At 47.0% G+C, this 27400-nt stretch overlaps 1 protein-coding gene across 4 annotated transcripts in view; it reads left to right on the forward strand.

Moving 5' to 3' along the window:
• Positions 1-363: 363 nt before the first annotated feature.
• The window catches only part of SH3BGR (SH3 domain binding glutamate rich protein), a 154448-nt gene continuing 127411 nt past the window's right edge, over positions 364-27400 (forward strand). For 2 of the 4 annotated variants that reach the window (XM_063956585.1, XM_063956586.1), the window contains exons 1-2: positions 364-515; positions 3156-3427. In XM_063956585.1, the coding sequence (XP_063812655.1) occupies positions 3383-3427 (45 nt within the window). In that variant the 5' untranslated portion in view covers positions 364-515; positions 3156-3382. Of the gene's footprint in view, positions 516-3155; positions 3428-10627; positions 10753-27400 lie in introns of those variants that run through there. The other 2 variants (XM_063956587.1, XM_063956588.1) reach the window with 2 other exon arrangements.

Genomic DNA, 27400 nt, shown 5'->3' on the forward strand with positions numbered 1-27400 from the left:
GTCGTTTTGCTGAAATAGTAAAAACTGCTACTGATAAAATCGCGCATGCTGGGGCCGCCCAGCACAGGACAAAGACACCCAGCATGTGTAGCGCTGCCCAGAATTGCGATCACATTGCAGAAATCATGAAATAGAGGGAGGCTGCGTGTGCAGGCGGTCTGGCGCCATGTTTCCCATTGCAGGCAACGTCATCCCTGAAAGTGGCCACATGTCTGCGTTTCCTGCACCACTCCCCACCAACGCCGCATCGCCGCACACGAACGCCCGCCGTCTGTCAGTGACAATGCAATCGCATCCTTCCGGGGTCGCGCACGCGCAATATGACCGCTGCACATGCGCAGACGGGCAAAAATTGTCCATTTGTGAAAATGCAACTTTACGATCAGGTCTGAATAACCCAGAAATCCTATATCCGCTGCAGTGACAGGCTTACATATACACACAATTGTCATTCTCTCTAATCTGGATCTCCTGATCTGCACTCAGATATTTACATTGTGCTAATTGAAAAGGTGGTGAGTACACAATCAATACAGAAACTCTGTATTTAAGTCTGCATTTGTGGATCGTTACAGGATATGTGGGATTAATCACAGTAAATGTTATAAAAAGCTACAACTGTTGCAATATACTGTATGTAATTATCTACTTTTTAAATACAGAGGTGGTCATTCCGAGTTGTTCGCTCGCTAGCAGTTTTTAGCAGCTGTGCAAACGCTATGCCGCCGCCCTCTGGGAGTGTATGTTAGCTTAACAGAAGTGCGAACGAAAGGATTGCAGAGTGGCTCCAAAATATTTTTGTGCAGTTTTAGAGTAGCTTCAAACCTACTCAGCGCTTGCGATCACTTCAGACTGTTCAGTTCCTGTTTTGACATCACAAACACGCCCTGCGTTCGCCCAGCCACGCCTGCGTTTTTCCTAGCACGCCTACGTTTTTTCGAACACTCCCTGAAAACGGTCAGTTGACACCCAGACACACCCACTTCATGTCAATCACTCTACAGCAGCCAGTGCGGCTGAAAAGCTTTGCTAGACCCTGTGTGAAACTACATAGTTCGTTGTAATAGTATGTCGCGCGTGCGCATTGTGCCGCATACGCATGCGCAGAAGTGCCGTTTTTTTGCCTCATCGCTGCACAGCGAACGAATGCAGCTAGCGATCAACTCGGAATGACCACCATACTTACTATGTGGGCAGTACGGACGGTGTAATGGTTAGCATTACTGCCTTGTAGCACTGAGGTCATGGGTTCTATTCTCTCCATGGTCCTAACTGTGTGGAGTTTGTATATTCTCCCCGTACTTGTGTGGGTTTTCTCCGGGTACTCCGATTTTCTCCCACAATACAAAAATATACTTGTAGGTTAATGGGATCCCAACAAAATTATCCCTATCATGAATGTGTGTGTGTGTGTGTACATGTGGTAGGGAATATAGAGACCGATTCAGACCCGATCACTGCTGTGCGTTTTAACACAGCGGGCGATTATCGGACTACTGCGCATGCGTATGCACCAAACAGCGACAGGATGGTGCAAAAATTTAGATTGCACGGCGTCCGCAAGGTGATTGACAGGGAGAGGCCGTTTGTTGGTGGTAACTGACCGTTTACTGGGAGGGTCAGGAAAAACACAGGCGTTCCCAAGCGTTTTCTGGGAGGGTGTGTGACATCAGCTCCAGCCCCGATCAGCCTGTTTTTTTCGCACTGTAGCAGTAATGGTGCCCATACACTTGTGCGATATCGCGCTTCGATTTCCCTTGAAGCTCCCCGTGCCGAAAAATCGCATCGAAAGTATTTATTTTGTGCTTTCGATGCGCATACAATCATGCGATTTATCACTTGCCCCTTGCGACCAGGGTGGAGGGGAGTGTCCAGGAAGTGAGCTAAGTACCTCACAGATCGCACATCGCAGTGCGATAAATCGAATGTGGTAAAAACAGCATGCGATCGCACGTGCGATCCGATAAATATTAAGACAGCACATAATATCTTGAGATTTGACCAGCGTGCCCGCGCATCGCGGGACACATTCGATGTGCATACAATCCTGCGATTTATCGCACCGATGCGGTCGAAAACTAAGGATTGTACCAGATATCTCACAAGTGTATGGACACCTTTCGTCCTGGGCTGCGTACAGACTGCACACACTGGTAAAACCATTCGATGGTGAGTGAGTTGCGAATGGATTTGCAACTGTCCGCTGACTGAGGGGAATTTTCGCATGGTGCATGCATGAGATCGCAAACTTGCACGAGCGAATTTATACTCCCCCTCGGGCATACTTGCCTACTCTCCCGGAATGGCCGGGAGGCTCCTGAAAATCGGGTGACCCTCCCGGCCCCCCGGAAGAGCAGGCAAGTCTCCCGATTCGCGGGGTCCCCCTGCCCGTCCGCCCACTTAGTGTGTAAAGTGGGCGGTCCGGGCAGTTGATGACGCGATTCTTGCTGAATCGCGTCATGATAGCCACGCCCCCTGCAGTGTAATGCCGGTGATCGCGGCATTACAGTGTGGGGGCGTGGCTTAAAGGCAGTGTCATCGTGACTCCGCCCCCGCTCCGCCCCCATCCCGCCTCCGGACCACCCCTTCATCCACGTCACAGCCTCCCCTGCCCGCCCTCTGAGACGACCTGGCTGCTCTCTCCCGCAGAGAGCAGCCAGAATGTAGGTAAGTATGCCCTCGGGCGGTGACTATCTGATCACAGGACAACAAAATTTGCAGCACAGCAATCAGGTCTGAATCACCCCCACAGTCTGTAAGCTCCACTGGGGCAGGGTCTGATGTGAATGGCCAAATATTCTCAGTAAAGTGCTGCAGAATATGTGTGCGCTATATAAATAACTGGTAATAAATAAATAAATACCAGAGCATTCACTGGTAGTTCTGCAGACTGACAATTACTTGTCACTGCCGCCGATATAGGATTTTAACAGTAATTCTGTATTGTCTATTTATATTTGGTTTACATCAATCATAAGTTATTTAATGAACTATATATTTTTATTTAATCTTCCTGCGCTCTCTCCTGTGTTTATTACTTTTGCACAAGTGCCTTCACTCGTGTTTTAAGCAGTTTACACCCCACACAGTACAATAAATGAATTCTCCTCTTCAAGAACATTCTGATTGGTGTATTGTCCTCCCTCACCATTTAGGGATTGAGGCCAACCTAACCTGATGAGATGCAGTTGCTAGACACAACAGATGCCCTTTAAGAACCAATCGCTCCCAAAAATATCTCCCAGCCAATCATCAGGTTGCAACGTGCAGAGAGCCCAGAGAGCTGGTTAGGGTTACTCGCACTGCACTGGGAGTCTGCCTGGGGAACACACTTGGGATCCTTCTTACGTAGTAACAGGCTTCTTGCAATTCTGCAGCCAAAATGGTCATTAAGGTGTTTGTTGCTACTGTTGCAGGATCCACTGCGGTAAGTCTGTGTAATATTTACTACCTGATACTTAGCATATGGTAACTGTCAGTGCTGCTTCTAGACAAAGTCTTAACGTTAGCACAATGAAGCAAGTGTGTGTGTGTGTGTGTGTGTGTGTGTGTGTGTGTGTGTGTGTGTGTATCTATCTATCTATCTATAATGCAGATATATTATGTATATGTGAATCCCTCATCACTGTAGTCTGATGTGCTGTGTTACCCGGCTGCCTAACATCCATTAAATTATTCAAGCACAGCAAGTGGTCAGCATGAAGTGTATCCACTCTTGTGCTTTGTGCGTTCTTCCAGCAAACCAATGTGTTGGATAATTAAATGTATAAAGGCCCGTACACACTGGCCGATATATCGGCCGTTCTCTTAAACGGCCGATATATCGCGGGACCGTGTGTACGGCCGATACGTCTGTGAACCTATCAATATATATTGGCGCGTCGCTGTGTGTGTACGGGGCGGTCGGCCGACCGCCCGCACACATGCTGCGGCGGCCGGCGGTGATTGACAGCTGAACTGGGCGGGTGTGTGTACACGCCCGCCCAGTTCATGACGTTAGTCCCCGACGGATCGGGCAGTGTGTATGCTCAACACACTGCCCGATCCGTCCATAGATATATCTGCAGATCAATTGATCTGCAGATAGATATATCTTTCTAGTGTGTACCCACCTTAAGAAAGGTTCTTGAAGTATTGTCAACTCAGTATAATAGTATTAATATTCTGTAATCGCATTGTGCATACCTATGAAGCATTTCCGAATTCAGTTGTGTTGCTGCAGCAGCTGTTCCTACAGTATGTTATATTTTTTTTTTATTCAAATTTTAATTAAGCTACAAACCTACAGAAGTTCCTGAAGTTCATTGTGCATCCTATTTGTAAGCATGTCATCGTGGGTCGATAGAAACCCATAATATACTGTACAAGTGGTGTCTCTGTGTTGCCCATAAATTGCAGTTTATACCGTGCAAAGTGAATCAATGTGGGGGGTTACGAATTAGCGCATGTCGGCTAATATCTAAGTATATAGAAGTCCCGGATGACCGGGTGCATTTATTGGAATGAAAGATCTGTTTACTGCGAGACCTGACTGAAAAGCCTGGAAGTGTATATTTGATCGTCCCGTTGAGCAGGGATGACACAGAGGGAGTGTGGGGGAAGGGACACTGTTTCCTTATATATCCCTGCTTGACAGCTGATCTCCAATGAATTTGAGCCTAGTATGTAGCAGCTACTCAAAGACTGTTCTTGTGGAGCTGCCTGAGATAATAAGGGAATGTTCGGAAACTTCCAGACAGCTAGTTCTGGAAAGCAAACAATTCTAATTAATGTCTAACATATGAATGACCAAACTTTAAAGCCTCTTTTAAATACTCTTAATGTCACTCATTTTCAGCAACATGATAGGCTGTATTCCAGTGGCGTAGCCAGCTTTTGATCCGAGGGGAAGTGTAGTTGGAAAAATAAGGCCCTGGTGTTTGAAAATTCAAATATTAACATCTGAATACATTATTGGCATCTGATATTACATTAATACCCCCCATAGACAAACGCAGAATAGAAACAGTATAAGGCAACACAGACAGAACTTTTTGACTACCTTACAGTATACACAGCCTCCAGTGACCGCCATACAGTACACACAGGGGGGGTCATTCCGAGTTGTTCGCTCGTTATTTTTTTCTCACAACGGAGCGATTAGTAGCTAATGCGCATGCGCAATGTCTGCAGTGCGACTGCGCCAAGTGAATTTGCTATGCAGTTAGGAATTTTACTCACGGCATTACGAGGTTTTTTCTTCGTTCTGGTGATCGTAATGTGATTGACAGGAAGTGGGTGTTTCTGGGCGGAAACTGGCCGTTTTATGGGAGTGTGTGAAAAAACGCTACCGTTTCTGGGAAAAACGCGGGAGTGGCTGGAGAAACGGAGGAGTGTCTGGGCGAACGCTGGGTGTGTTTGTGACGTCAAACCAGGAACGACAAGCACTGAACTGATCGCACTGGAAGAGTAAGTCTCGAGCTACTCAGAAACTGCACAGAGAAGTCTTTTCGCAATATTGCGAATCTTTCGTTCGCAATTTTACTATGCTAAGATTCACTCCCAGTAGGCGGCGGCTTAGCGTGTGCAAAGCTGCTAAAAGCAGCTTGCGAGCGAACAACTCGGAATGAGAGCCAGTGTCGCAGTGACCGGGTGTAGTACTGGTGACCGGCGGTCTCCTGACCGCCGGTCACCTTACCGACGCCGGGATCCCGGCAGCATACCGACGCCGGGATCCTGGCGGGGAGGGGCAAGTGCAGCAAGCCCCTTGCGGGCTCGCTGCGCTTGCCACGCTGCGGGCTCGGTGGCGACCTGCGGTCGCCACGGGTTCTATTCCCACTCTATGGGTGTCGTGGACACCCACGAGTGGAAATAGTCCCTGTTGGTCTGCATGCCGACCATCGGGATAGTGAGCCGTCGGGCTCACGGAGGAGGTCATGTGACTGTCGGTCAGCTGACCGGCGGTCACATGAATACCACCCCAGTGACCACTACACGGTACATACAGTGTTGCAGTGACCGCCATACAGTACATGCAGCATAGCAGTGATCACCATACATAACGTAGTTGCAGTGACCGCCATACAGTACACACAGTGTCGCAGTGACCACTATACGGTACATACAGTGTTGCAGTGACCGCCATACAGTACATGCAGCATAGCAGTGATCACCATACATAACGTAGTTGCAGTGACCGCCATACAGTACAGACAGTGTCGCAGTGACCACTACACGGTACATACAGTGTTGCAGTGACCGCCATACAGTACATGGAGCATAGCAGTGATCACCATACATAACGTAGTTGCAGTGACCGCCATACAGTACAGACAGTGTCGCAGTGACCACTACACGGTACAAACAGTGTTGCAGTGACCGCCATACAGTACATGGAGCATAGCAGTGATCACCATACATAACGTAGTTGCAGTGACTGCCTTACGGTGCACACAGTGACAGGGGGCCCGGGAGAAAGGGGTGTGTATATTAGATTGTTAGAGATGGTTCATACCTCCCAACATGCACCATTCCAGGAGGGACAAAATACTCTCTACCTGGACTTCACTCTTAATATATTATTGGCGTCACCTGTGTTGAACCACTTTATTGATAAAAAAAGGTATTTCAACACAGGCGAAACCAATCATATACTAAGAGGGAAGTCCAGGTAGAGAGCATTTTGACCCTCCTGAAATGGGTCATGTTGGGGGGTTTGGATTGTGTATATTAAATATAAACCAATGGTGTATGTTAGATTTAAACTAATAGTTTAATAATGCCTGGGTACTGTCTATAGCTCCAACTAATTGAGAGAGAACTATTTTATAAAGTGTTCTTGTAGTGGAACACAGACAACTTAACCTTAAAATACACATAGAAAAATAAAATCTATCATTTATCTTGCAAAAATACAATAGCAGCAGCCTCTGTGCTACTTACACACTGGGACAGGACTCAGGAGGACTCTGTGTGTGTGTGTGTCTCTCTCTAGACCCAAATGCTTTTATTAGATAACAGGTAACACAGGACCCAGACACCCAGGTGGGGAGGAGGAGAAGCTGGGATCCAGGGTCACATACAGCTCTCTCCCCTCTGCTATCTCTCCTCTGGTCAGGAAGCTTTGTTGGTAGCTCATGAAACGTGATACTTATGTGTTTCTGCCTGCACTGCTTTCTGTCCTGCTCACACTCTGTCATCGACAAGATCCGTAGGCGCTCTGCTCCTCAGATGTAAGGTTCCAGTCAAATGGCTTTTTCTGACCATTTCTTTCTGGCAACCGGTTATTCGGTTATCAAATCTCTCATGCTCTCAAATGCAATCCTGTTAAATAGCTGTTAAACAGCACGGATCTTGTCTGTGACTTTTGTTTAACTTATAAGCACTTTAATAGTGTGTGTTGACACTATTTTGTACCAAGGAACTTGTGTGGCTGCTTTAGTGCTCGTAGACTGATCCACATCACATTTTGGTTGCCTGGTTCTGCTGCTGCACAAGAGGAAGAGCTAGTGATGTCAGTATCCTCCAGTTGGGGGACCCCCATACTGAGTGAGGCCCAGTGTACAGTATCCCCTGCAGCCCCGCTCTTAATCTGGCTATGCTACACATGGAATCTTGTTTTTTATTCTGGAAAAGTGGATTAATGCCAAAGCAAAAAAGCTGGTGCTTATTTAAGAAAAAATATATATTTTAATTCACTTTTTTTTAATTCAATAAACACTTTTTAAGCCATTTTAATTTTTTGATGTGTTAGAAAAGGAGCAAATAGACTACTGCTAGTTCTGAAAATGGAGTGTCTTACAAAAAACCCAAGGAATATAATTTGTCTGGTTCTGGATAAAAGAAAATAGTGATATTGATGTAGGAATGTGACGAGTTCAAACATTTGAAAAATGAGCTCAGCACTTCAGTGAGAAAACCTTCAGTAGTGAAGGGGTTAAAGTTTGGTGAAAATGGAATAATGCTTTTTCAGGCTTCACTAAACTTAATTTACAATGAGCAGTTACTTTAAGACAGGTAGGACCAAGGGGGTTTGGGGTTGGATGGGTTCTAATGACCCAGCCAGCCCGGCACAGCTGTTGAGGGGAATAATTGTCCCCCTTTGTAGTGAGCAGTTTTTTTGTTTCTTTTTAGGGGTGTGACCACACTCCCTTCAGTACTTGGACCCTGTTGATGTCTCAATGGCCCTGCTTCAAGCACATTACAATTTTGACCTGATATTGTTTTTTATTAAATTGTTTACAAAGATCAAACATCAGATTGTTCCATGTGTTATGCAAAACCTTTGAACTTTAAAAAAAAAAAAAGTATTGTGGTTGGCAGAGCCGGCCCTAGGCAAGATTTTGGCTGGTGTCCCTAGCACCCCCGCTAGTTCCGCCTCTGACCCTGCACCCCTTTCCCAGCACCATCACCCCTCACCCATAGCAGTCCTCATTTTGGAACTCTTACCCCCTATTTTTAAAATAGGAACAGTGTGCACATACGCCGCACAGCCCAAAAAGGGGTGTTTTCTTTCTGGGAAGGGGCATGGCCACACAATAGTACCCCAATTCAAATTACGCCACACAGTAGTGCAACTTTATTCACATTATATCATGCAATAGTGTCCCTAATTCACGTTACATCACACAGTAGTACCACTTTACCTTATATACATTACTCTTCACATTAGCACCCCTTATTCACATTATACCGCACCGTATTGCTCTTTATTCACATTAGACCACACAGCAGTGCCCTTTCTATACGTTATGCCACACAGTAGACCCAGGGCTGGGTTAGGCATTAGGGGTGCCCAGGGGGAACTTAAGACAGGGGGGCCCCGATGGAAGGTGAGGGTTTTATATTAAATTGTGCATACCTCCCAACATGTCCCATTCCAGGAGGGACAAAATGCTCTCTACCTGGACTTCCCACTTAATTTATGATTGGCGTCACCTGTGTTGAAGTATTTAATTGATAAGAAAGGTGATTGCAATCATAAATTAAGAAGGAAGTCCGGGTAGAGAGCATTTTATCCCTCCTGGAATGGGTCATGGTGGAAGGTATAGATCGTGTATATTAAATTTGAACCAGTGGTGTATATTAGTTTTAACTAATAGTTTAATAATGTCTGGGTACTGTTTATAGCTCCACCTAATTGAAAGACAACTACTTTATAAACTTTTCTTGAAGTGGAACAAAGACAACCTAACCTTAAAATACACATAGAAAAATAAAATCATTTATCTTGTCACATTCAAGAATAGCAGCAGCCTCTGTACTACTTACACACTGGGACAGGGCTCAGGAGGACTTTCTGTGTGTGTCTCTATCTCTAGACCCAAGTGGTTTAGTTGCATAACAGTTTACACAGGACTCAGACACCCAGGAGGGGAGGAGGAGAAGCTGGGATCCCTGCGTCACTTACACGTCTCTCTGCTCCCCTATCTCTCCTCTGGTCAGAAAGCTCCGTCCGTAGCTCATGAAACATGATATTCCTGTGTCTCTGGCTGCACTGCATACTGTCCTGCTTGCTTTCTGGCTGCTGGTTCTGCTGCTGCTTAAGAGGGAAAGCTAGTGATGTCAGTGTGCTCTGGAGGGGGGGGGGGTACAGTACGCCCTGCATCCCGCCCTTAATCCTGCTATGAGTAGAGCACCTTATACACATAATGCCACACAGTAATGCCCCTTACCCATATGACACAAAATATTAACGTCCTTATTAACATAATGTGCCTTACACATTATACCAACTTTTATTAAGGCCCTTATACACATAATTTATTTTACACATATGCCCTGCATTATTAATGCCCTTATACACATAATGACACACATATTTTCCCTTTCACATATGCTGCACATTTTTAATGCATTTATACACGTGACACACATAATGCCCCTTACACATATGCCGAACACTACTGCAAAACCAACCCACCCGCACACAGCACTTACATGGCCGCTAACACTGTGACCTCTGCCTCTGTTTGGATACAGATGTGTCCTCATACATCTTGCCTCAATACGCCATGCAGCAGGAGATGCCTGGCGTGAGTCAGCTGGCATCTCCGCTAAAGTCGGGTGCCTTTTTTGATGAAAATGTGTCTTATTTGCATTACTATGTGGCTAGGATTAGCATTTCATATGCAGATACAGCCACAGTCACACACAGAATATAGGCATGCCACATATCATTTTAATCAGCAAAACCTGCTTGCGCCCCTAGGCATTTGCCTAGTTTGCCTATGCCTAGGGCCAGCTCTGGTGGCTGGAATAGAAGCTTACAATGATTAAGGTTTAGCTTATGCAAGATGATCAAAATCATAATAATGAAGTGAGAAAATAACTTTTGGCACATGAAATCTAGTAAAGGGTTAATGCTGAACCTGTGAAACACCAATAAGGAGACTTTTTGAGTCTTTGGATGTAGTTTTATAATGAAGGCACATTAGTGTCTGAACGAACAATGGTTAAATTGGTGGAGACGGAATACAGCTCTGCAAGTGGCAATAACCAGATCTGTGGTCAGTTTGGAGAGTCAGATTGTGCAGGACTGATCATTTGGCAGCTGCGCTGAATAACTGCATAATCATGGCCCAATAATTGTAGTTGGTTGTTGGCCAAATGCACACTGTGATCCATCCTGAGGTTTTTCTGGCCAGTCCGATCAAGATGCGATCTCTGCTAACAAGATTTGGATCTAATGTGTCTGACTCACATACTGTTCCAGCAGTAGAACTATATTAATTCACACAAGTTGATGAAGACCATGAAGGGTCACTTATCTGAGTAAGTGTTCTGTAGTGTGTTTCCAAATCTTGCATATCTCAGGAATAGGGAGAGAGTTGAGGGAGAGTTGCAGCCTCTTACATGACACAAATTCTACTAATAGCCAGATACTTCAATGTAGATGGGGCCAAGTTTTAGGTACAAGCCTAAATATTGGCACCTAAATTTCAGGCTCATGCCCTGAAATGTAGTATCCTGGGCAATTTTGTACAATTGTGTTTTTCTTTTTTCTTTTTAAAATGTATTTATGGATAATCTATATATTAATTCTATAAGGTTTTTTACTGTGAGACCTATTTTGACGGCTGAACGTAAAAATATGGTTGAGGTTTCAAAATAAAAGTCTTACCATGTAGATGTGCCAGTGGAAGAGAAAAATGAGATTGGAGCAATGGTTCGGGTGTTGTGGAGCGGCAAAGTCCCCATGTAAAATCTACCTCTAGATACAAAATATCCACTTTATTTGTTTACCTTGCGCGTGGTCATCGTCCTTATCTACATAAGGCGCTCAGTTCAGTGTTAGGCTTGGTGTGTGCATGGTGTTCCATGATCAGTCCTAAAGTAAGTAAATACTTTAATGCATACTCTCCTAACCCCCCCCCCCCCCCCCAAAAAAAAAAAAAAAAAAAAAAACGAAACATAAAAACCCCCACAAAAAAACGTAGGAGCCTTACTGGAAGGTGTGAACCTTAAAAAAAAAGGAACCATCAATTTTGTCGGGTTTCCACTAGTTACACTTTAGAACTATTTGTTAATCACGCATTGCTAGATTTTCCTGGACTCCAAGGGTTCATATCTGATATGCTGTCAAATCTGCTATGTATTATCTTTCCACTCTAATGCAGACCATTAAAGCTTCTCCTGCATCTTTAGATCTCCTACTGGGATCTAAACCAGGTCAAAAAGCAGAGACTGAGGGGTGAAAAAAGTGGAGAAGTGGACCAGTTGAGTAGTTTGCCCCTAACAACCAATGAGAATTTAGCTATGATTTTCTAGAGTGTACGTGATAATACTTCCTTCCTAAAAGCTAATTGGTTGCTATGGGCATCTTCTCTTTTCACTGCTTCATACATCAACCCCTGAGTTGCTGTGACAACACTGCCCCCACCCCCGTATATTAATCATCCAATCCACATGTCATTTCTGCAACTCAAATCATCCAAGCTACTGTATCAGTCTCTGCCTGTTTATGTGGGATTCTTGCGGAGTAGTTGTTGTTAGTGGTGACCACTTCTTCACTAGTTTTGGAGAAAGGGCGTTGCCTGATGCTGAAGCAACAACTCAAGTGACTGAACACTTTTAAAGCAATGATCTAGATTAGTAGGGCATTGGACAGAATGAGCAAAAAGATAATCACAAGGAATCGATTAGTTCTAAACTGTTGCAGTTAGTTTCTTTAGGCCCTTTCTAATCCAGAATAGCCCTAGAGTTGTTAAAGTTCTGTTTGCTGCCAGGGGCTAAGCTGAGTTGAGTTTGATCCATTTATTTAGTGTAACATATGCAAATTTGTACTGAGCATGCCCACACAAAAAAAGCACACACCTATGGAGTAGGATTGACAAGATTTTTGGGGGGTAATTCCAAGTTGATCGCAGCAGGATTTTTGATAGCAATTGGGCAAAACCATGTGCACTGCAGGGGAGGCAGATATAACATGTGCAGAAAGAGTTAGATTTGGGTGGGTTATTTTATTTCTGTGCAGGGTAAATACTGGCTGCTTTATTTTTACACTGCAAATTAGATTGCAGATTGAACACACCCCACCCAAATCTAAGGGGCCCTACACACTGGCCGACCCGCCGCCGAGCTGCCCGACGGCGGATACGGCCGACGAGCGACCCGGCGGCGGGGGGGCAGTGACGGGGGGAGTGAAGTTTCTTCACTCCCCCCGTCACGCGGCTCCATAGAACTGCAGGCAAATATGGACGAGATCGTCCATATTGGCCTGCATGCACAGCCGACGGGGGACCAGCGATGATCGAGCGCGGGACCGCGCATCGTTCATCGCTGGAGCCTCCACACTGAAAGATATGAACGAGTTCTCGTTCATTTATGAACGAGATCATTCATATCTTTCAAAAAATCGGCCAGTGTGTAGGGCCTATAACTCTCTCTGCACATGTTATATCTGCCTCCCCTGCAGTGCACATGGTTTTGCCCAATTGCTATCAAAAATCCTGCTGCGATCAATTTGGAATTACCCCCTTTATTAATTAGTTTATGATGTTGTGGTACAGTAAATAAATAATCACATACCCTGAAGTTGCCTTCTGTTTCTGCATTCGGAAGAAATGGCCCTTGTCCCATTTCTTCTATTTAGCAACACTCTCTTGCCACTTCTCCTTTTCACACCACAGCAGAGAGGCAAGAATTTCTCTCCCAGAGATCAGAGCTAAAATAGATGACAAAATAAATCAGTATTTTTTAGTAAAGTACTAATGATCTAGTAGCACTGTAAAGTAATATTAAAAATCGGGTATATCATATCGGACACTATTTCTTAATCTACTTAACTAAACCTTACATAACTATAAGTTTCTACTAACTTATTTAAAATAAAACCATAATAGCCTAATATCACATATGGGGGGGGGGGGTTTCAATTGTTTTGGTCATCTAAAAAATCCCATCTAAACTGGACTGTTTAGACATCAAACAATTGTCATGATTCAATTGTTTGGGCGCACATGCACATCGCTCATGTTGCACCCAAACAGACAGGGTTTATCCACATAACAGAACTAAACCCGCCTAAAGTCCAGCTTTGAGCTTCCAAAGTCCTGTTCAGATGCCCAAAGCAGTGAAAGCACACATTTCTTCTCACACCTCAGGAGGCTGTGAGAAGAAATGTCATCCCTGTGGCTACTGGGCATCTAAATGCAGCAACAATTGAATTGCTCTGGATGCTACGGTGGCATGCAGTTAACCCCATGAGTGTGATCAAAATACAGCCAACTCTGGCAGCTGCAATGATGAAAGGCTAAGTTCTGGACACTAGGGACCATAAGCCTAGCTCCCAGCGCCCCAGAACTTCCCAGGCTGCATGAAGGTGAGCCCATTACAAAGCGCCGGCCACTTGGTTTGTTACAGTGTTCTGTGGGCTGGGGCAGTAGCTTCTGACACCACCAGCAGTAACATAGTTAAAGTCCCTCTAAAGTTATAATACCAGGTTAAAAACCTTTAAAAAAAAATAAAAAAAAATAAATCATATTTTGTGTTATAGGGCTGCATGTGTAAATATACACACAGAAGAAAAGCGCTGGTAAATGGTAAAAATATTTTACTTTTTTTTTTTTTTAAAGACATAGGGGGTGATTCAGACCTGGTATTTAGCTCATCTACAATCAGCTTCCCTGACATGCGAGGGGACGCCCAGTACAGGGCTAGTTTGCCCCGCATGTCAGGCCCTGCCCCCCCCCCCCCCTTCCCTGCAGAAGTACAAAGGCGCTTTTGTACTTCAGGAGTAGCTCCCTACCAGCGCAGTTCCTGGGAGGGAGATACCCATCGCTGTTCGGGTCGCAGTGGCTGCGTGTGATATCACGCAGCCACCGCGGCCCACCCCCTCAACGGTACGGGCACGCCTGCGTTGCCTGGATCACGCCCCCTAAATGGCAGCCAAATGCCGCCGGCCCACCCCCTTCTGCCCAGCGACCGCTTCTGTCTGTCAATCAGGCAGAGGCGATCGCTAGCCTAGGACAGCCATCGGCGAAAATGCACAGCAGCGATCGGGTCTGAATGACCCCCATACTGTCTATAAAATTCACACAATATATAACTATATAGAGATAAGCATCAGCTGGCCGCATTCTCTACAATGGCCCTCATTCCGAGTTGATCGCTCGCAAGGCGATTTTAGCAGAGTTGCTCACGCTAAGCCGCCGCCTACTGGGAGTGAATCTTAGCTTCTTAAAATTGCGAACGAAGTATTCGCAATATTGCGATTACACACCTCGTAGCAGTTTCTGAGTAGCTTCAGACTTACTCGGCATCTGCGATCAGTTCAGTGCTTGTCGTTCCTGGTTTGACGTCACAAACGCACCCAGCGTTCGCCCAGACACTCCTCCGTTTCTCCGGCCACTCCTGCGTTTTTTCCGGAAACGGTAGCGTTTTTTCCCACACGCCCATAAAACGGCCTGTTTCCGCCCAGTAACACCCATTTCCTGTCAATCACATTACGATCGCCAGACCGATGAAAAAGCCGTGAGTAAAATTACTAAGTGCATAGCAGATTTACTTGGCGCAGTCGCAGTGCGAACATTGCGCATGCGCACTAAGCGGAAAATCGCTGCGATGCAATGAAATTTACCGAGCGAACAACTCGGAATGAGGGCCAATATCAGATTAAATACACAATTAAAAAGATAAAAAATGCAGCAGTATAGATAACGATTTGCTACTCATTAATCAAAATCAGTCACCAACAGGTGTATGTTGAGTCAAAGATTTTGTTTAAGTTAATGTGTAGCGATGGTAAAGCAATATATTTAGCAATATAAGTAGAAGTTTGTTTTCCACAATCAAGTAATTGGCAACAGTTCTCAACAATTAGTAACTTTTGAATGATAGAAGAGTTAGGAGAATAATATATGCAAAAAGGTGTATTTACCACTTTCATGGAATTGGATACGCTCACTATCCTCGTGGCCACTGGTGCTAATATCCTGCTACCTCTGTATATGTTGTCGCTACAAAGTAGCTGGCGGCTGTAATAGACGCTGGGTCACTCTCGCTGTACGCGGCTGCAGAGCGCTCTCCGCTTTCTATGTGCGCCTTGCCTGTCCATCTGTGCCGCAGTTCTACTCTTCTTGCACAGCCAGCCTGTGCTCTCTCCGTAAATTATAAGGTGACGCGTTTCCCCGCTTAAGCGATCATCGGCGGCTTCCTCAGATTGGTCCTTGCCAGCAATACGATTCCTCCCAGTAGATACAGCAGTAATGGAGCACAGCGCTTCATTGGCAGCGGTGCAAACTGCCCCACAAAGGGACACAACGAAATTTACAAGGAGTACAAGTGGAGATATTTTTGCACTAAACACAGCTCTGGATTTTGCCACCCCAAAAGGATATTAGCACCAGTGGCCACGAGGATAGTGAGTGTATCCAATTCCATGAAAGTGGTAAATAAAATAATACACCTTTTTGCATGTATTATTCTCCTAACTCTTCTATCATTCAAAAGTTACTAATTGTTGAGAAATGTTGCCAATTACTTGATTGTGGAAAACAAACTTCTACTTATATTGCTGAATAATAGTCTCTTTACCATCGCTACACATTGACTTAAACAAAATCTTGGACTCCACATACACCTGTTGGTGACTGATTTTGATTAATGAGTAGCAAATCAGGGAGCAGACGGAGAGTTGTGGGGGCGGGGCGTTGCGAACGGGGGCATGTCAGGGGCATGGTCGCGGCGGCTGCGTGATGTCACCCCGGACCGCAGCTAAGCTGCTCCTCAGTTTCTGCTGACGAGCAGAAATTGCGAGGCGATCGCAATTTCTGCTTGTTACAGTGAGGGAGGCGCCGGTCAGCATGCTGGGCGGCCTTGCCCAGCGTTGGGCGGCCCCTACCACGCGAGCAAAAGGATAACAAATTCTGCTGATTAGCAGAATTTGCTATCCTTACTGAATTGGCCCCTAAATCTGATATTGTAGAGAATGTCAGCCGGCTGATGCTTATCTCTATATAGTTATATATTGTGTGAATTTTATAGACAGTATGTCTTTTAAAAATAATAAAAGTAAAATATTTTCTGCTGCGGGTACACTGGGCTCCACAGGGAATGACATTGGGGGTGTAGAGTAGGATCTTGATCTGAGGCACCAACAGGCTCACAGCTTTGACCTTCTTCCCAGAATGCATAGTGCCACCTCCTCTACAACCCCGCCTCTATGCACAGGAGCTCAATTTTGTAGTTGGTGCCATGCAGTAAGCAGGCATACAACAGGGGGCTGCTCCAGCAGCCCTGAGAAGAAGCTTTTAATAATAAAAATAAATTATAGAGAGCGCTTGAATGACTATGAATATATGGGGTGATATGTGTAGGGTAAATGTGTATTGCAATACCTGTAAAATAAAAAGGTTTATTAGGTAAAATGTTTAAGCTCCTTTGGGCATGTATATTAATAGCAGTCCGTGCGGGTAATGACAGCGGCGGGTCCCGGTAATTGCCGGCGGCTGGAGCCGCAAAGGTAGTAGCTGAGTCCAGTACTGACTGTCTGTCCCTAGCTAACTAACCTTTGTTTGTGGGTCTTATCCTCTCCGGCCGGCTGGTTCCCTTGGTGTTTTGCTGACAGGTGCTTCTCCGTCCGCTGCTCGGAAACTGCAGCGCTGCAGCGCTGATGTTAAAGTCACTTTCCTCTGTCTCCACAACGAGCACAGCTAGCAAGGCGTCCAACGCGTTTCGGGCTATTTCCAGCCCTTTGTCTAGGATAACGCCCATGATCTGACGTCTCTCCTTTATAGTAAAACATGCTACTTTAATTAGTTTCAATTAAAAATCAGTAGCATATATTTTTATTACTATTATCTTTTCAATAGGAGCAGCTAAATACAATTTTTCAGCGCAGTACTATTCCATAGTTATCATAAGAAGCTTTTAATGAAAAATGAAGACTTCAAGGGCTGCAGCAGAGACACTGTGTTAGATGTCAGTCAGACATCTCCTGCTGCAGCTCCATCACCTCCCCCAGCGGCGCTGTATACTTCCGCACCCTGATTGCCGGGTATTTACAGCGGAGGCTCCGGTTTTCTTCCTGTTAGTCACACACATGACCGCTGTTCTCCTGGATCGCGTGGCCGCACTCAGGGAGGAGGTAAGTGGGTCCCCCCGGCGGGACCCGCTGTAAATCGCGATCCCGCACGGCCGGTGGGAGGCGAGCCGCGCGCACTGGCGTGGACACTGTGGTAGTACAGGGACCCCACTAGACCACCAGGGCAAGGGCACAGGTCGGTTTTCTCTCATAAACCATTTATATAAGCCCCAGTGGCGTAACTACTGCCCACGCAGTCCTCGCGGTGGCTTGGGGGCGAGGGGCTGCGGGGGCGCCACTGACTTTGCACAGATTGACATGCGGACGAGCGTCCGCATGTCAATCTGCGGTCTCCTTCCCTCCGCTGCTGTGTTGGAGGGACACGGAGGGCACAGCGCGCGCCTCTCCCGTGTCCCTCCCTGGCTCTCCCCCAGCCTGTCTAATAAAGGAAGTGCCGTTCGTGAGCTCTGATTGGCTCACGAACCGGCACTTCCTTTATTAGACCGGCCGGGGGAGAGCCAGGGAGGGACACGGGAGAGGCGCGCTATGCGCTCCGTGTCCCTCCAACACAAAGGAGGGGGAGGGGAAGCAGGCACTGGGGGGGCATATACCTGGCACTGGGGGCATATACCTGGCACTGGGGGCATATACCTGGCACTGGGGGGGAAGCAGGCACTGTGGGGGAATATCTGGCACTGGGGGGGCATATACCTGGCACTGGGGGCATATACCTGGCACTGTGGGGGAATATCTGGCACTGGGGGCATATACCTGGCACTGGGGGGGAATATCTGGCACTGGGGGGGAAGCAGGCACTGTGGGGGAATATCTGGCACTGGGGGGGGGGCATATACCTGGCACTGTGGGCATATACCTGGCACTGTGGGGGAAGATCTGGCACTGGGGGCATATACCTGGCACTGTGGGGGAAGATCTGGCACTGGGGGCATATACCTGGCACTGTGGGGGAAGATCTGGCACTGGGAGCATATGTGGCACTGGGAGCACGGCCCTAGCAACAAGCACTACCCCCTAGCAACGAGCATGACACCCAGTGCATGAAACCCCTGGCAACGAGCATGACACCCTGAGCATGAAAACCCCTGGCACCGTGCATGGAACCAAGAGCATGAAACCCCTGGCAACGAGCAGGTAATTTAAAAGTAATTGGAAGCCTTACTGTAGAACTTAATGTGTAATGGGCATTACGGTGTGTGGTATACTATATCACGGGCATTGTGTGGTATGTGGTATAATGTCTCAGGGTCACTGCAGTGTTTGGCATAATGTATCACGGACATTGCGGTGTGTGTCATAATGTGTCAGGCATTACGGTGTGTTGTATAATATATCACGGGCATTGTGGTATAATGTCTCAGGATCATTGTGGTGTGTGTCATAATGTGTCACAGACATTGTATGTGCTATAATGTATCAGGGGCATTGCGGTGTGTAGCATAATGTATAACGGGCATTGCGATTCCTGTCATAATGTGTCACAGGCATTACGGTGTGTGGCATAATGTGTCGGGGGCACTATGGTGTGTGCATATTGTGTCATGTGCATTATTGTGCGTGGAATAATGTCTAAGGGCCATTGCAGTATGTGGCATATTGTATACTGGGCATTACTATAAGGAGGAAAAATGACAAATAATGTAAGGGGCATGAATCGGGATTATTTTTCTTTCCTGTGGTGGCTAACGTCTGGGCGTGCAGGTTGCAGAACTGGGGTATAAGGTAGTCTTTTCCTGCAATGCCACGCCCCTTTACGCGAAGCCACGCCCATGTCAACGAAGCCACCACCCTTTTTGGCGGCGCGCGCATATTTGTCCCTTTTACTAGTGCCAATTATGGGGGGGGGGGGGGGGGCGCCGAAGGATTTTTTGGCTTGGGGGAGAAAAATTTCTAGTTACGCCACTGATAAGCCCACAGTACCCCGTGGTGAAGTCTAGCAGGGGGATAAGGCTTTGACCTGTAGCCCCTTCCCCAGCCCCAGGGCGCAATTTAGAGTAAATGTTCCCGCCCTGGAGCTGCATCTCTCTCTCCCTCACTCCCTGTCAGTGTTTGGTCGCCATTAGGACAAGCTGAGCTGATCCTGGGACTGTTTGGGCAAATCCTCCTTTGTAAAGCCGCCTGCATGTCAGCGCTGTGCATTTTACAGGACACTTAAGTATTCTACATGTCTGCTGACAGTGTTAGTTAAGAAAGAGTGCATTTAGTCAGGGTTATGTAGTATAAGTACTCTGTGATATACATCCAGTCTTTACTGTGCATTGTTATATCTATTGAGTGTATAGCTATACATAATACTACTCTGTATTGCTAGTCCAGTGCAGTTTTATTGTATGTCATAATTTCTGCATTGTATAATGTGACTATGTGTGTGTGTGCATATAGCTGCTGTGGGACCTCCATTTCGTGTATAACCTGATGGGGCTTAGGGTGTGTACACACGGTGAGATCCTTGCTATGCCCGATTTTCACTTGCGATTTCCCTTGAACTCCCCGGAGCGCAGCACCACCGATTTTGACTAACTTTTCTTGAGATATGGACTATGTGTGCTTACGATTTTGGCTTATGTGAGATTTTGGCTTATGTGAGATGTCATTGACATGTGAGATGAACTAGATAGTACACCGATCTAGCAAGGATTGACTTGCATGCACAGTCTATCTTTTCTTGCGATGCTGACCTGGCGGGACCGCGCATCGGGATCGCAAGATGACTTTCACCTTGCGATCTGCACTAACTTTTCTTGCAATTTTGACTATATAGTCAAAATCGAAAGAAAATATCTCACCGTGTGTACACACCCTAAGTGCGTCAGGTTTATCATTTAATATAGGCCGTTCACAGGATATACTCAGTGTGTATTTTTTAGTCACGATATATACCTCTTGAATTCCCTGTTTGTGCTCATACACAGGGGGTTCTTGTCAGGTATTGTGCTGCTGATATTGTACTGTGTTGCCTTGCATTGAGCTTTCGGATATGTCCGCTACAAAGGGCAATGGTGCTGGTGCTGATCCCACATTGCGTGGTGGTGATGCTGCAGACACATTTGAGGAAAACATAACAGCTGAGGGTTCAGTTTCTGGGGGATCCTTACCCCCAAGTGGGACTGTAGCAACGGGGGTTCAAAATGACCCACCTTGGGCCACCTTCTCCACGCTATTGAATACGCTGGTAACTAGACCAATGCCCCCTATGGGACCTCCTGTGCCGGTACAACCGCTTATGGTCCCCGCGGTTATCCCGCCATGGGCAGATCAACTGTCTGCTCAGTTACAGCAATTGAACCAATCACTGACTACTCAGAAGTCTAACCCTCGCCCGCCTAAGACCAAGGGGTCCTCTAAGCGGGCCATTACTTCCTCACAATCCACCAACGTCCCAGACTCCTCATCTGATGAGGATGGCGTTTATACTGACCCCACAGATTCTGATCCCGACGCTTCTGATGGGGAATCTGTTTCAAAGGTGGATCTTCCTGACTTGTTGGAGGCTATCAGGACCATTCTTCAAATTACTGATGACCCGGAACCTGATGCTGCCCCTAAGAAACCGGACAGGTTTAAACGTCAGAAAGTGGTTAAACAAGTTTTACCTCATTCTGACCATTTAGTTGACATACGTCAGGAGTCCTGGGAAAATCCAGGAATGAAATTCACGCCTCACAAGAAGATGCTGGCTTGCTACCCACTTGCAGCGGAGCTTAGTAAAAATTGGGAAACACCCCCGCCAGTGGATTTGCAGGTGGCGCGGCTGGTGGTATCCTCAGTTCTGCCAGTAACTACCGTCACGTCTCTGAAAGAACCAACGGATAAGCATAGGCCCACCATTGCAGCGACATGGGCTGCACAGGCTGTTGAAGCGTGGGCTCAGGAGCTGGAGGCGGAGTTGCCTTCCAACGCTTCTGATCATGCTAGACAATGTCTATCTTATGTTGTCACAGCTTCTCATTACATTAAGGAGGCGGCTTCTGATGCCAGTATTCTGGCGGCCAAGGCTTCTACTACGTCCATTTTGGCTCACCGGATTCTCTGGTTACGGTCCTGGTCTGTGGATCTGGACTCTAAGAAAACCCTGGACGTACTCCCTTTTAAGGGAGACATTCTTTTAGGAGAAGACCTCAACAAGATAGTGGCTGACTTAGCTTCTGCTAAAACAGCCCATCTACCTAGTACTGCTTCTTCGGTGCCGAAGGCTAAGAGTGCTCCATTTCGCTCCTTTCATACTTCAGGGAAAGCAAAAGGTCAGGCGTACCCGAAACAGGTTCGCACTTCCAAACCCAATAAGCCGAAACCCAAACGGGTCTGGTCAGCCTGCTTCCAAAACTGACAAGCCTGCCGCATGACGGGGACGGGCCTTCATCTGGGGGATCGCAGGGTGGGGGCCGATTTCTAGGGTATACCCAGGAATGGTTGAGGACCACTTCTGATGCCTGGGTATGGGAAGTCGTCACTCGAAGTTACGCCGTATCCTTCAAGAATCATCCCCCTCATCGATTTTGCCTGACAGACGTCCCTTCGGATCAGGTGAAGGCAAAAACTCTTCATTCGGTGGTACAGTCCCTCCTGGACACAGGAGTGGCAGTACAGGTGCCTCTGGCTCAGAGAAGCAAGGGGTACTATTCACCGCTGTTCCTAGTCCCGAAACCGAATGGGTCATCCCGGCCCATTCTCAACCTTAAGTCCTTGAACAAATTTGTGAGGGTCTCCAAGTTTCGTATGGAAACTCTTCGCTCTATTGTTCTGGCCTTGGAACCTGGGGATTATATCTTCTCCCTGGACATACAGGATGCTTACCTGCATATTCCCATTGCAGTGTCGCATCAGCAGTACCTGAGGTTTGCGGTTGGCAACCTTCATTACCAATTTCGGGCGTTACCTTTTGGTTTGACCACGGCTCCGCGAGTCTTCACCAAGGTCATGGCAGTAATGACGGCTGTACTCCGCCGTTAAGGGGTCAGGATCCTACCATACCTGGACGACTTGTTGATCCTGGCAAATTCTCCAGAAATTATCCTACACCATCTGGTTCTGACGGTCCAGTTTCTGCAAGCCCATGGGTGGCTCATCAACTGGAAGTAATCTTCCCTGGTCCCTGCTCAGAGCATGGTGCACCTGGGGGCGTTGTTGGACACTCACAACCAGCGGTTGTTCTTTTCTCAGGAGAAAGTCATGAAGCTTCAGGACAGGATTCGATGCTTCCTATCTCGTCTGCAAGTGTTGATACATTCTGCAATGCAAGTGCTAGGTCTCATGATGTCGGCTTTCGACATGGTGGAGTACGCTCAATTCTATTCCCGCCCTCTGCAGAAACTGATTCTTGCCAAGTGGGATGGCCTGCCTCACCGGATCAGGTCTCAAATGATTTCCTTGTCTCCTGAGGTCCGTCTGTCACTGAGCTAGTGGCTTCAGGACCAACGATTGAGCAGGGGTCGTCCCTTCTGGATCTCCAACTGGGTCCTTCTGACGACGGATGCCAGTCTGAGAGGTTGGGGCGCGGTGTTGGAGCAACACTCTCTTCAGGGTCGGTGGACCAAGGAGGAGTCTCTCCTCCCGATAAACATTCTGGAATTGCGGGCGGTGTTCAACTCATTGAACTTGGCCAAGCATTTAATACAGAACAGACCTGTTCATGTACAGTCAGACAACGCCACCACGGTGGCGTACATCAATCATCAAGGCGGCACTCGAAGCCACATGGCATTGAGGGAAGTATCACGGATTCTTCAGTGGGCGGAACGCCATCTGCCAGCTATATCGGCAGTGTTCATTCCGGGGGTCCTAAACTGGTAAGCGGACTTTCTCAGTCGTCAGGACGTACACGCCGGAGAGTCGAGCCTCCATTCATAAGTGTTTCAACTCCCCGTGGACAAGTGGGGCCTTACAGATGTGGACCTGATGGCATCCCGACACAATCACAAGGTTCCAGTCTTCGGAGCAAGGACAATGGATCCTCAAGCAGTGTTCGTGGACACACTGGCAATTCCATGGAACTTTCGGCTGCCATATGTTTTCCCTCCATTGTCACTCCCAGAGTAATAAGGAAGTTCAAGCAAGAATGAGGAATCCTACTTCTAAACGCTCCAGCGTGGCCCAGACGGCATTGATTCTTAGACCTTCAGGGTCTCTCAATAGAACGCCCCCTTCTACTTCCGCAGCACCTGGATCTCCTCATTCTGGGCCCCTGTGTATATCGGGATTTAGCCCGATTGGCTTTGACGGTGTGGCTCTTGAAGCTTTTGTCTTAAGGGCCAAAGGATTTTCTGAGGCGGTCATTCAAACCATGTTGAAGGCCCGGAAACCGACTTCTGCTCGGATTTATCATAGGTATACAGGGGAGGGGTCCTGGGGTGCACACCGGTAATGAGAGGTGCGACCCTGCGGAGACCTTTCAGTAGAACTGCATACAAAGAAAAAGGTTGCAGGTGCACAATTCAAACATTACCAATTTATTAATAATAATAATTGCAATAAAATTTTGCATTTTAAGCGAGATTCTGCGCATAGTTATGGCCATAAGTAACTGCTTGCCCACCGCGTCCAGGTGACCTCATTAGTCGGGCAAGTCACTAACATTTTGGGGGGTACAAATCTAGGGTGCGGGACCCCCCAAAATGAAGCAGCTGAGTGACCCCAGGGCAACACAAAAGTGAAAAAATATATAGTGAAAATAGGTTAGTGAGAGAGGCTGCTGAAAACAGCAGGGGTAAATTAGTGAGAGGTAATGAAGGGGGAGATAAAGTAGTGAGAGGTAAAGTAGTGAAAAGTGAAGGTAGGAAATGAATTACATTGAAACAAAACACACGATAGGGATGAAAATAAATATGAAAATAAGTGTTAATATGTGTTGTTCCTGAGGCAAAACAGCCACAACAGTCCAGGGGGACCCACACCCCGGAAATGCACCCCCCATCTGAGGCGGTCATTCAAACCATGTTGAAGGCCCGGAAACCGACTTCTGCTCGGATTTACCATAGGGTCTGGAATTCTTACTTTGCTTGGTGTGCATCTAACAATCATGACGCTTACAAGTTTAGTATGGCCAAACTTTTCGTCTTTCTACAACAGGGCCTGGACTTGGGCCTTCATCTGGCCTCCATCAAGGTTCATATTTCTGCCTTGTCTGTTTGGTTCCAGAGAAAAATTGCAACTTTACCTGATGTTCATACATTTACTCAGGGTGTGTTGTGGATTCAACCTCCTTACGTCCCGCCTGTGGCTCCTTGGGACTTGTCGGTGTTTCTGGAGGCGTTGCAAGGTCTCCATTTGAGCCTCTTGAATCGGCAGACCTTAAGTGGCTTTCCCTTAAGGTGTTGTTTCTGCTGGCTCTTTCCTCTGCCAGATGGGTGTCATATTTGGGTGCTTTGTCCTGTAAGTCACCATATCTGCTTTTTCACCGTGACCGGGCGGTTCTTAGAATACATCCCGGGTACCTACCTAAGGTGGTGTCTTCTTTCCACCTTAATCAGGAGATTGTGGTTCCAGCCTTTGTTTCTCCTGAATTGTCTTTCAAAGAGTGGACTTTGGATGTGGTATGGGCACTCCGTATCTACGTGAAGAGAACTGCCTACATCAGGAAGTCGGATTCTCTCTTTGTTCTGTTTTGATTTTCACAAACATGGCTGACCTGCTCACAAGCGGACCCTGGCCAGATGGATTAGAATTGTGATTGCACGTGCTTATGTACAGGCTGGCCTTCCAGCTCCTGCTACCATTAAGGCCAATTCTACTCGGTCGGTTGGACCTTCTTGGGCGGCCCGCCGTGGTGCGACCCTTGAACAATTGTGCAAGGCGGCTACGTGGTCCTCAGTGAACACGTTCATAAGGTTCTATGCTTTCGATACTTCCACCTCCCAGGATGCTTCCTTTGGACGCCAAGTTCTTGTGCCCGCTACAGTGCGTCTCCTCCCATAAGGAACTGCTTTAGGACATCCCCAATGTCATTCTCTGTGGAGCCCAGTGTACCCAGCAGCAGAAAGTGAGATTTCTGGTAAGAACTTACCGTTGTTAAATCTCTTTCTGCGAGGTACACTGGGCTCCACACAGGGCCAGTTCTGGGGCTTTGTGCGCCCTGGGCGGCAATGGGGGGGGCGTGGCTTCGGACAGGGGGAGTGGTCATTTACGCCCCCTGTACAGACTACTGTAGCGCTCTGAAATGTGCCCCCCGCTGCCGCTGGCCACTGTGAAGCCCTTCGTGGAGAGGTCCTTTAATGTGCGGTGCGCGATGACGTCATCGCGCACCGCACAGTAAAGGACCTCTCCACGAAGGGAAACTCTAGTTTCCCTTCACAGCGGGCAGCGGGGGGCACAGCAGCAGCGGATCTTGCCCTAGTGCGGCTCCCTCCGGAAGGCGGCGCCCCGGGCAAAAGTCCTGCCTCCACAGGGCGCCCACCCTGACGCACTTGGCTTCTTTGGGTTGGTATGGCATTAGCCGCTGACACTTTTTCCTGTCGTGAGAATGTGGTATATGTGGCTACTAACAGTTGTTGTCTCTTTTGCCTGCTACTGCATTGGACTGGTTAACAAAAACTGAGTTCCTGTGCACGGAGGCGGGGTTATAGAGGAGGAGGTGCTAGGCATTCTGGGAAGAAGGTCAAAGCTTTGAGCCTGTTGGTGCCTCGGATCAAGATCCTACTCTACACCCCCAAAGTCATTCACTGTGGAGCCCAGTGTACCTCGCAGAAAGAGATTTAACAATGGTAAGTTCTTACCATAAATCTTATTTTTACCATTTGCCAGCGCTTTTCTGCTTTGTATATATATTTCTTGTTTGTTTCGGGTTGAGTATACCCGTAGAAAAGCAGCAGGTATCTGGGTATACTAATAGGCCCCTGATCATTTCTAGTTCATTTACTGCATGTGTAAAGCCTGGTGCAATACACCAGGCAGAGTATATTTTAAAGATCAGGAAAAAATGTATAAAATGAAAGTATGTATTTTACAGTGAATTTTAAAACATTTATGTTACCATGTATTGTAAAAGGTATGGGCAACACTGAGCCAGCAGTTCCTGAGCTGCAGAGTGTAAAGCCTGATGCTGTGCTACGTGTTATGGCCCTCATTCCGAGTTGTTTGCTCGCTAGCTGCTTTTAGCAGCATTGCACACGCTAGGCCGCTGCCCTCTGGGAGTGTATCTTAGCTTAGCAGAATTGCAAAAGAAAGATTAGCAGAATTGCGAATAGAAAATTCCTAGCAGTTTCTGAGTAGCTCGAGACTTACTCCTACACTGCGATCAGTTCAGTCAGTTTCGTTCCTGGTTTGATGTCACAAACACGCCCTGTGTTCGGCCAGCCACTCTCCCGTTTCTCCAGACACTCCCGCATTTTATCCTGGCACGCCTGCGTTTTTCTGCACACTCCCAGAAAACGGTCAGTTTCCGCCCAGAAACACCCACTTCCTGTCAATCACACTCCGATCACTTCAACGATGAAAATTCTTAGTTCGGACGTGAGTAAATCTACTTAGTTTTGTGCTAAAATACTTAGCGCATGCGCGCTGCGTACCATGCGCATGCGCACTTTTGCCATAATCGCTCCGTTGCGAAAATCGGCAATGAGCGAACAACTCGGAATGACCCCCTATATCTTTAATGTAAAAAAAAATTAAATGCATTTATATGTAAAATACATTTACAGTGCATCCGGAAAGTATTCACAATGCTTCACTTTTTCCACATTTTGTTATGTTATAGCAATGTTCCAAAATGGAATAAATTCATTTTTTCCCCTTAAAATTCTACAGACAAAGGGGGTCATTCCGAGTTGATCGCTAGCTGCCGTTGTTCGCAGCGCAGCGATCAGGCTAAAAATTGGCATTTCTGCACATGCGTATGGGCCGCAATGCGCACGCGCGTCATACGGGTACAAAGCCCATTGTGGTTGT

This window comes from Pseudophryne corroboree, chromosome 2 (assembly GCF_028390025.1).
Source record: "Pseudophryne corroboree isolate aPseCor3 chromosome 2, aPseCor3.hap2, whole genome shotgun sequence".
NCBI classification, from domain to species: domain Eukaryota; kingdom Metazoa; phylum Chordata; class Amphibia; order Anura; family Myobatrachidae; genus Pseudophryne; species Pseudophryne corroboree.